The 11145-nt window shown below is 39.6% G+C and overlaps 1 protein-coding gene across 1 annotated transcript in view; it reads right to left on the bottom strand.

Annotated features, from left to right (window-relative positions):
• Positions 1-301: 301 nt before the first annotated feature.
• The window catches only part of LOC124717067 (E3 ubiquitin-protein ligase UHRF1-like), a 68025-nt gene continuing 57181 nt past the window's right edge, over positions 302-11145 (bottom strand). The window contains exons 11-13 of the mRNA XM_047243750.1: positions 6002-6226; positions 1845-1943; positions 302-1729 (exon numbers count right to left, since the gene is read on the bottom strand). Of these exons, the coding sequence (XP_047099706.1) occupies positions 1580-1729; positions 1845-1943; positions 6002-6226 (474 nt within the window). The 3' untranslated portion in view covers positions 302-1579. The remainder of the gene's footprint in view (positions 1730-1844; positions 1944-6001; positions 6227-11145) is intronic.

Below are 11145 nucleotides of genomic sequence, written 5' to 3'. Positions count from 1 at the left end.
TCACATGTGACGAAAAGATAAATTAAATCAAACAATGGAAAATCCAGGAGGGAATGTAACAATACCAGAGAAGAAAATTTGCTACTCACCATATAGCGGAGATGCTGAGTCGCGATAGGCACAATAAAAAGATTCACACAATCATAGCTTTCGGTCATTAAGGCCTTTGTCAGCAGTACACACACACATACACACACGCATGCAAATGCAACTTGCACACACATCTGCAGTCTCAGAGAGCTGAAACTACACTGTGTAGTTTCAGCTCTCAGAGTGCAGACGTGTACGTGTGTGTGTGTGTGTGTGTGTGTGTGTGTGTGTGTGTGTGTGTGTGTGTGCTGCTGCTGACAAAGGCCTCAATGGCTGAAAGCTATGATTGTGTGAATCTTTTTATTGTGCCTATTGTAAAAAGATAAATTTCTATTTACGGTACAGCAAGAAAAATGACTTGGCAGAGACAGATGAGAGTGCTTGAGTCCGAGTCACAGTTAACAAAACTCCATCATGTAGTACCCAAGTAAAAGGCTGATCCACTATTGTGGAGAAGACATATATAACAACATAAGCATAAACAGTAACAATGGAAATCTTCATTCTTATCCCTAAGTAAAATTTTGATCAACTCCAAAATTAAAAGTCTGAAAGTTTTAAACAACAGAATATATACCGAAATCTTTCACAGTTCCAAAGAATTTGAGCCATTACAACAATCTGAATTGAAGAATAACTGTTATTCAAACAATTACAATTAAAATGTATAAATTTAATAAAGAATCACCAACAAAGGAATAAAGCATGGTCCAAACAGGATATTAACCACAGAATAGACACTATTCTATATGTAACTAACAATAAAATAAGTCTGCACAGGAGTACAGCTGTGCTAAGCAAAGATTAACAGCTACAGCCTTAACATGTGTCACAAAACCAACCATAAAACAAAAAAGTGGGGTACTGGTAACAAGAGATAATGTTCTGCACAGGCAGCTACAGCAGAGCCATTGCAGAGTAAAGCATGAAATTTTAATATGCACACAGGTCAGCCATAGCTAAGCTGCACAGCAGACAGTTATGTACTTGCCAATAAAATTTATGGCATAGGCTACATGGCATAAAAATCCATTAAAAACTACTAAAACTGAGGTTGCATCATTAGAAATACTAGAAGTTAAAAATCTCTGTAACAACAATATAGAAACACAAGAAAGAAATATTTTGCACTTGGTAAATGTTTAATACACCTAGCTTGACAGATCTGTAAAAATTCATTATCAAAAACACAGATCACAGGCAAATAATGTTCTAAGCCTATTTGATCAGAAAAAAATCATAAAGTCTGTATAATCTACAATGACTTTTTAAATTTGATTTTTTGCACTGCTCACGGCCCCTTGACAATTATACTTGAACACTTAAAACAATACAAGATTGTAATAAAAATTGTAAAAAGATGCACGAATTGGATGCATGATATTAGTATTAAGTATAATACAAGTCTTTCTTACATTTGAGTAAATATCTTTACAAACAATATATCTGGGCTAAAATTCACACTGTGGAGAGAGTATTTTACAGCGATTTATTTGCGGCCCTCTTCGTAGCCAGGAAAGAATGCCTTCAGGACTCCAAATAAATGTTCGTTCACAACAAACTGGAATTTTTTGGTCAAGTCTTCCCTGCATGTAGGGCAAGTATAGACTTCTGCCTTGAAAGCTCTCTGCATACAATCCTGCAAGGAGAAGAAATAAAGGCATAATTACTTTGAAACCAGAATTATACAGGATAGCTTTAATACCCTGATTTGTGCAATTCAACAACGAATTTGCTGTTATTTTGCCACTTACCAAACAGAAATTGTGATTACAAGGCGTGGTAATGGGTCGATACAACAATTCTTGGCAACAAATGCAAGAAAAATTTTCCATAACAGCATCGAGATATTTCTGCAAAAAATAAATAAATACCAAAAACTATTGAGAAATAGAAAAAGAAGCATATACTGCTGAGTCAATAAATAGTAGGATGAGGTGGCACTGGAACTTCGCCTCCTTGGAGCTGTGGGTTAGTTTTTAGAGAGTAGAAGAAGAAAACGTAGTAGTAGTAGTAGTAGTAGAAGAAGAAGAAGAAGAAGAAGAAGAAGGAGAGAGAGAGAGAGAGAGAGAGAGAGAGAATTAAGTTACACAAAAACAGACAGAAACAAAATGTGCACACAATGTTACCAAAAAGCAAACACATGGCACATACATGACCTATTTAACTAACATAAATCTATCTGATGTTTGAGGTTTAAAGCTTCTAAATGCATACCGAAAATAAATAAAATGTGACTGGTTGCAAGAAACCTGTAGGTAACTGATATTCATAACAAACATAGTAAAGCATAACCTAAAATGTTTGCATGTAAAATTGTGAAATAGTAAAAAATATACAAATGAAACAGTAAACAAATTCAGAGGCGGTATACAAGAAAACAACATCCAACCAACGAGAAATAGCACGTGGAGAGGTAAGAATGGTTTGGGATGTAGGATCACGCTACAATTAAATCAAAATCTGTAACTGGTGCCAACTGCCACATGAATTGCAGTTTTATATTTCATGTAAGTATACAGAATTACACTTAACTGCAGAGTAGACTTGCATATGATGAAACAACAGAATACATTGACGGCCACAATGTCATTAACTTAGAGACCAATAGATGACTGGAGTGGACAGTGCGGAAAGAACAGAGTGATTAGGGGTGTGAATGAAGATGAGGACAGAAGTACTTATCTGAGGTTGACCATTTGATCATTATGCGAGGACTGTTGATATAAGAGCTTCCAACATATGCAGCTTTCGGCCTTTGTTTGCCAAGGGAATGGAACTGATAGCTGCGATCTTTACTCAGTAATGTCCAGCAAATATCACAACCAAATTCTACATCTCCAGCCGCATTCATGTTCAACCAATATAGCTGCCATGTTCTTTGCTCACTGAGGATTATAAAACCTGCTAATCAAGGTAAGCAATTTCATGTACTACACTGCTGCCTCACAATTGGGTTCTACCTTTGGCACTGTCAATTCACTTCACAGTTTTCAGTTTAATACTTCTGGCAGTTCAACGTAATGTGGATGATATGAATCTTTACAGATGAATAAACATACCATGATTATACTGCCAAAATCTATTAAAAGATCAACTGCTAATATATCACGTAGTTGGTACTTGCAGTTCACACATTAGCTGCAGAAAATGGACAGGTCATTAACCAAAGAAAGCAAGAAACATTTTGTGGGAGTTAAAGAATCCTGAAAATGCTGTAACATCTGTGATGTGGAAAACTCACCGGAGAAGGCAGTCAGTTACAAATCAGAAGCTCACCAGTTTTGATAGCAGTATTGAGTGAATTTATGTCGTTACTGTCAATGTGCAACTGCTGCCACTGTCTGCCTTCTTTGAAATTATGTTCACATTGGGATTAGTTGGCTTATTTTGGCAGTAAAAGTTTTGTCTCTTTGCTAGTTTATTTGGATAGTTAACTGGTCTAGGGTAAAATTTCAACTGGTCTTCATATAACTTCATGCTAAACATTCACCTCTGACACTCGCATCATTTAGAGTTCCGTAGTTTTAATGAAGGTCCTATCACCCCTTTCACTTCATTCTTTCAGACAGAAACACACCTACACACGTCACAAAATTCACCATTTCAGAAAGAATGCCTTCTGGAAACTGAAAGGTCACGATAATCACTTTCTGTCACACTGATAAATCATTTCCTTTCGATATTAAAGTATTGAGGGAAATAAATCACAACTATAATCTTATGTGCATACTTTCACTGTGCAATGCAAGCAGCCATTACACATGACTGATGGTCTCAGTCACCTTACTGTAACATATTGTTGTAACAATTCATTAAATTCATTAATAGTATTTTTTTATCATGTGCTGTTTAATACCTATCCCCCATCTCCGAAACTTTACCCCAGGTCTCTTGCATACCTTGTAGGTCTATAATTCCCAAAAGAAAGTGCTAGTCCTTTACGGGACACAGGAAAACTTGTATCAAGTTTGGGAGTTAAAATAGGTACTGGTCGAAGTAAAAACTATGAGGATGGGTCTTGAGTCACACTTGGCTAGCTCAGTCGGTACAGTAATTGTCTGCATGTTCCAGTCCCGAACCAGTACACAATTTTAATATGTCAAGAAGATCCAAATCAGTGCAAACTCCACTACAGAGTGGAAATTCCGTCTGGATTCAGAATATCTGTTTTCCATTTTTAAATCCCAATTAGCTAGAATTGTGTGCACGGCAAAAGTAACTGAAATAATGCACTAAAAAAATCTAGGGCACTGGATTTTTTTTATTTTATTTTAACTGAAGGTTCTGATTTATGAAGTCCCTAAAAAATCCTCCTTGAAAATCATCATCCAAACACATTATAGCTATGGTATTCTGCTAGATATACTGAACTGTATGTATAGAGTCTTTCCAAAATATTTGGCTTGAATCTTTTCATGAAAATGGCAAATATTCCTGTGTCTGTATCATGTGCAAGACAGACTAAATTTACATCTTGCGACAATGAAAAGGAAAGATTAGAAAAACATAATTATATAAGAGGGTGAAGCATGTATCAACCAGAATTTTTGTTTTACACACACTTTTGCAAATGGAGAGCAGCACAGACTCTGCTCATTGCTGCTTTTCATTTCCAGCAGTTGTTCTTCACAACTAAGGTGTCATACCGTTTCTTAATCAGAATCGTAATGTCATACCAACAGCTCCAGTCATCTGTTGTGCAACAACACATTTTAATAAAGTTTCTCACAAGAGAAGTTGTAAAATCATTAAAAACTCTGGGAGACTTGTGGCACAGTTTGGTGACATCACCCTGAGAAAGACTCACGTGTACACAACGCAAGGCACAAACAGTTTTTACAAGAATGAGAAACAGTTGAGAATTCAGCTCACCGATGTTGCCCGAGGACCAGCGTGACTGAGAAGAATATTTGCACTGTCAGTCAACTTACTGAAGTTGATTGCTGAATAACAGTCGCTGAAATCACTACTGAGGTTGGCATAAGCTACTGTGGTACTCAGACAACCATTACTAACAACCTTGGATTTCAGAAAATGCCCACAAGGCAGGTGCCTAATCTTTTCACCACAGAGCACAAAATGGGCATATCGTCAGTAAAGGTTCAGATTTCCAATCAGGGATGCGACCGTGCTTCGTGACAATGCTTGATCACACACAGCTACCCAAACTTGACCAAAAATTCCGCTAGGAAAAATGTCTATTCTGTTCAGCAGACTATATAGGAAAATAATCTCCATGTGTATGAATTTTTCTGAAGCTTAAATAAACTTGTATCAACACAAGCACAAAGATGTCTCAACTGATCTACACAACTGAACTTGTGAATTTTGGATGTGTCAGTCAGTTAAAGTGTATCTGAACTTTAACTGATAGTTGAGTTTTGCAGTGCTATGACCAGGTGACAAAGATGTATATTGATTTCTGTGCCCTTGTGAGATGATTGGAGACATAGCAGTTTGGTTCTGAAATCAATAGCATCTATATCTGACATCAATAAATATGGCTGAGTGGAAAAAAAAACTGACTTTTCCTCAGTGAATTCTATCAACTGAGATCATAATCTTGCATCACTACTGAAGCTCCAGGGTTTACTAATAACTGGTAACTACAATATTTACAAGCTCTATTTTTTGACTGATTAATTAATTAATTAACTACTTGTGACAACTTCGTCTGTGGAGTCATAAAGAAGGGAATTTCTACCTAACACATGAAAACAAAGGTTGGTACAGGTTCCAACCTCATCACATATTACACCTGCCACAGGAAATAACTGTATTATCAAGTTAAAAATAATCACAATTTCAACACATAATTATATTAGCAGATTAGCGAAACATTAGAAGTTTTAATGTCAAGTATTTTGGATAAACAAACATTGTGCCTGCTTAGTACACTGGACTTTACCTTTTTGCCATCTTGAAGTGAAGAACTGCAGGTTTCCCACAGCTTTGTGTTTTGCTTGTCTTTGACGATAATTTTTTGGATTTTTGCATCAATCACATACGGCTCAGCTTTCACTTTTTTTGTGAAAAAGTTTATTTCATTTCCATTGCTTAATTTACGTTTGGCTGCTTTCTTTGGCTTATCTCCAGATTTCTTTGCGAGCGCTACATCGTAGTTTTCTGGCACCTGTAAGAATATAAATTCAAATAAAACACCGGACACTGGTTTTCAGAAAGGTAACCATGGAAATGACAATGAAAGTTAACTTTCACAACTGTATCAGCACTGCATAAAACGGTGACATGTAAACCCAAAATGCTAGAGTCCCACACATTAACACAACCAGTCGCATCTGGAGTGATGGTATGACTGGGAAGCATGGACTGCCAACCAATTGAGTCGCATTGTGTTCAGCAATGACTTTTAGCTCTGCACAGCCCTTTACGACTATCACTACCTGAGGAGAGGTCCCATTCTTCGAATGTTTCGGTGAGGCACAGCACTGTAAAGCCTGGTGTCATAACATGGGCAGTCATTGGGTGTAACTTCAGATCCTGGCTGATAGTGACTGAAAGAACTCTGAGGGCATAATGGTTCTTCACAGACATCTCATGTCCTCACGTTACCTCTGATGTGACAGTATTGTGGTGCCATTATCCAACAGAACTTTCTGAATGATGTTGAGGTAGTCCTGTTGCTAGCAAGATCACACGAACTGTCTCCGGTAGAACATTTCTGGGACCAGTTACGACATCAACTCATTCCTAGAGCCAGTATCCAAGATACCAAGGATCAGTTACAGTACCATATTTACTCGAATCTAAGCCGCACTTTTTTCCAGCTTTTGTAATCCAAAAATCGAGTGCAAAGTAAGCGGAAGTTCTGAAAAATGTTGATAGGTGCCGCCACAAATCTGCCGTCAAATATATGTAGTGCTAAACAGGCATGCTTTGTAGGCACAAAGATGAATACTGGCGCCAAACTCTCTGCGTGAAAAAAATAGTTTCGCATTTTCATACATTATCCAACGAAGTAAATACAAATTCCGTATTGTTCATCTTCGAATGTAGCAGCATTTCAATGTACTACAGAAATCCAACTGGCAAGACTGTTTGGGATGTTTGTCAATATGGCCAACTCTATGTTCTGAATTTTTTCCTACCTGTGAGAAGAGATGGTTGCTAATAGGAACTTTTATGTATTGTGAATCACATGCAGGATTGGAGGAGGAGGAGATTAGTGTTTAACGTCCCATCGACAACGAGGTCATTAGAGACGGAGCGCAAGCTCGGGTGAGGGAAGGATGGGGAAGGAAATCGGCCGTGCCCTTTCAAAGGAACCATCCCGGCATTTGCCTGAAGCGATTTAGGGAAATCACGAAAAACCTAAATCAGGATGGCCGGAGACGGGATTGAACCGTCGTCCTCCCGAATGAGAGTCCAGTGTACTAACCACTGCGCCACCTCGCTCCGTCACATGCAGGATTCTCTTCACCATAAGAATAATACACATATAAACATTTTGCCATGTATTCTTTCGTGTTTGCTGCTACTTCATTCAAATTCTGTATGCCTAATAAACTACGACACTAGAGTGAGACAACAGCTAACATGGAAGAATATATATATCATGTCATGTTTATATTCGTATTACTCTTATGCCTAATAATGATACAATCAGAAATGAAGCATGGCAATTGACTAGATTTTTAAATCTAAGATGACTGTAATTTCTGTGCAGAATGTAATGTACTAAAGAGGCGTGTGCAAAGATTTTCAAATGGAGAAAAATTTTCACTAAACTCTCGTTCAGAACATTTTACTATCATACGCAGTCTATTATTTGGTGCTTGTTGATCATTATCAAAGAAAGCAGTAGTGTACATAACAACAAATGGCAGTCTCTTGCCATTGTGTTGCTAATGAGACGATTCCTCTTATATATATAATTCAAGCTTTCGCAACAAACTGTTGCCTCATCAGGAAAGAGGGAAGGAGAGGGAAAGACGAAAGGATGTGGGTTTTAAGGGAGAGGGTAAGGAGTCATTCCAATTGCGGGAGCGGAAAGACTTACCTCAGGGGGAAAAATGGACAGGTATATAAAAAAACAAAGATGATGTGACTTACCAAATGAAAGTGCTGGCAGGTCGACAGACACACAAACAAACACAAACATACACACAAAATTCAAGCTTTCGCAACAAACTGTCGCCACATCAGGAAAGAGTGAAGGAGAGGGAAAGACGAAAGGATGTCGGTTTTAAGGGAGAGGGTAAGGAGTCATTCCAATCCCGGGAGCGGAAAGACTTACCTTAGGGGGAAAAAAGGACGGGTATACACTCGCACACAAACACATATCCATCCACACATATACAGACACAAGCAGACATATTTAAAGACAAATAGTTTGGGCAGAGATGTCAGTCGAGGCGGAAGTGAAGAGGCAAAGACGATGTTGAATGACAGGTGAGGTATGAGTGGCGGCAACTTGAAATTAGCGGAGATCGAGGCCTGGTGGGTAACGGGAAGAGAGGATATATTGAAGAGCAAGTTCCCATCTCCGGAGTTCGGATAGGTTGGTGTTAGTGGGAAGTATCCAGATAACGTGGACGGTGTAACACTGTGCCAAGATGTGCTGGCCGTGCACCAAGGCATGTTTAGCCACAGGGTGATTCTCATTACCAACAAACACTGTCTGCCTGTGTCCGTTCATGCGAATGGACAGTTGGTTGCTGGTCATTCCCACATAGAAAGCTTCACAGTGTAGGCAGGTCAGTTGGTAAATCATGTGGGTGCTTTCACATGTGGCTCTGCCTTTGATCGTGTACACCTTCCGGGTTACAGGACTGGAGTAGGTGGTGGTGGAAGGGTGCATGGGACAGGTTTTACACCGGGGGCGGTTACAAGGATAGGAGCCAGAGGGTAGGGAAGGTGGTTTGGGGATTTCATAGGGATGAACTAACAGGTTACGAAGGTTAGGTGGATGGGCGGAAAGACACTCTTGGTGGAGTGGGGAGGATTTCATGGAGGATGGATCTCATTTCAGGGCAGGATTTGAGGAAGTCGTATCCCTGCTGGAGAGCCACATTCAGAGTCTGGTCCAGTCCCGGAAAGTATCCTGTCACAAGTGGGGCACTTTTGTGGTTCTTCTGTGGGGGATTCTGGGTTCGAGGGGATGAGGAAGTGGCTCTGGTTATTTGCTTCTGTACCAGGTTGGGAGGGTAGTTGCGAGATGCGAAAGCTGTTGTCAGGTTGTTGGTGTAATGGTTCGGGGATTCCGGACTGGAGCAGATTCGTTTGCCACGAAGACCTAGGCTGTAGGGAAGGGACCGTTTGATGCGGAATGGGTGGCAGCTGTCATAATGGAGGTACTGTTGCTTGTTGGTGGGTTTGATGTGGACAGACGTGTGAAGCTGGCCATTGGACAGGTGGAGGTCAACGTCAAGGAAAGTGGCATGGGATTTGGAGTAGGACCAGGTGAATCTGATGAAACCAAAGGAGTTGAGGTTGGAGAGGAAATTCTGGAGTTCTTCTTTACTGTGAGTCCAGATCATGAAGATGTCATCAATAAATCTGTACCAAACTTTGGGTTGGCAGGCCTGGGTAACCAAGAAGGCTTCCTCTAAGTGACCCATGAATAGGTTGGCGTACGAAGGGGCCATCCTGGTACCCATGGCTGTTCCCTTTAAGTGTTGGTATGTCTGGCCTTCACATTTCGTAATGTGATGATAGTTATTCCCATCTTTTACAAATGAAAAGCAAAACTATATGAAATTATTGTGGTAAAGCACCAAGAGATAACCTTGTCCATTTATCAAGGCAAGATTGTTTTCGTTCTCAGTATGCCTCAGAAATTGGGAACAATTGAAAACATCCTCCGGAAACAGCAGAAATTTATATCAAATTCAATATGGGGGTGGTTATAATAGACGGAAACATTCCACGTAGGAAAAATATATCTAAAAACAAAGATGATGTGACTTACCAAATGAAAGTGCTGGCAGGTCGACAGACACACAAACAAACACAAACATACACACAAAATTCAAGCTTTCGCAACAAACTGTTGCCTCATCAGGAAAGAGGGAAGGAGAGGGAAAGACAAAAGGATGTGGGTTTTAAGGGAGAGGGTAAGGAGTCATTTCAATCCCGGGAGCGGAAAGACTTACCTTAGGGGGAAAAAAGGACGGGTATACACTCGCACACACACACACATATCCATCCACACATATACAGACACAAGCAGACATATTTGAAGACAAAGAGTTTGGGCAGAGATGTCAGTCAAGGCAGGAGTGCAGGGGCAAAGATGTTGTTGAATGACAGGTGAGGTATGAGTGGCGGCAACTTGAAATTAGCGGAGATTGAGGCCTGGTGGATAACGGGAAGAGAGGATATTTTGAAGAGCAAGTTCCCATCTCCGGGGTTCGGATAGGTTGGTGTAAGTGGGAATACTGGTAAAAACAGAAAGAGAAAATAAGACGACAGGAAAGATTTCGAAAAGCAACAGCAACAATAACAAACGTGATTGTTGGGATATATATACACACACACACACACACACACACACATATAAATATATATATAACACTTATTATCAGAATGTGACAAATAATGCATGACACAGTACAGTAATGCATTTTCAGCATAGAGTGACAGAAACACCTATAACAAAGAGAACGGCACTTATCAGATCAAAGAAAAATAAGCAATCAATTCAAACAAGACAAAGCACGTGAAAAAGGAAGGTTACCCATATACATACGGACGGAGTGACTGACGCATAGCACTGGCTACCTGGTAAATCTTAACTGCTAAGCTTATGGCTCAAACTAAACTACTGTAGCTGTATCGTCATTCATTCGACCTAAATTGTGTCTCATATTACAATGGACCAACTTTGTTTAGATTTGGAGGTGCGGTGTAAAACTTTTCTCTCCCTTTGAATTTGGAGTCTCAAATTTCAGGTGTGGCTTAGATTCGGGAAATTTTTTTTCCCTTGATTTCGAGTATCATTATTCAGGTACGGCTTAGATTCGAGTAAATACAGCAGTTGCAGGCCATCTTGCCTCAGGAGAGAATACGACGGCTTTATGACACCCTTCC

The sequence above is a fragment of the Schistocerca piceifrons genome, chromosome 9, assembly GCF_021461385.2.
Source record: "Schistocerca piceifrons isolate TAMUIC-IGC-003096 chromosome 9, iqSchPice1.1, whole genome shotgun sequence".
NCBI lineage: Eukaryota > Metazoa > Arthropoda > Insecta > Orthoptera > Acrididae > Schistocerca > Schistocerca piceifrons.
Note: the sequence above shows the minus strand (reverse complement) of the source record. Positions and strands in the feature narration are given on the sequence as shown.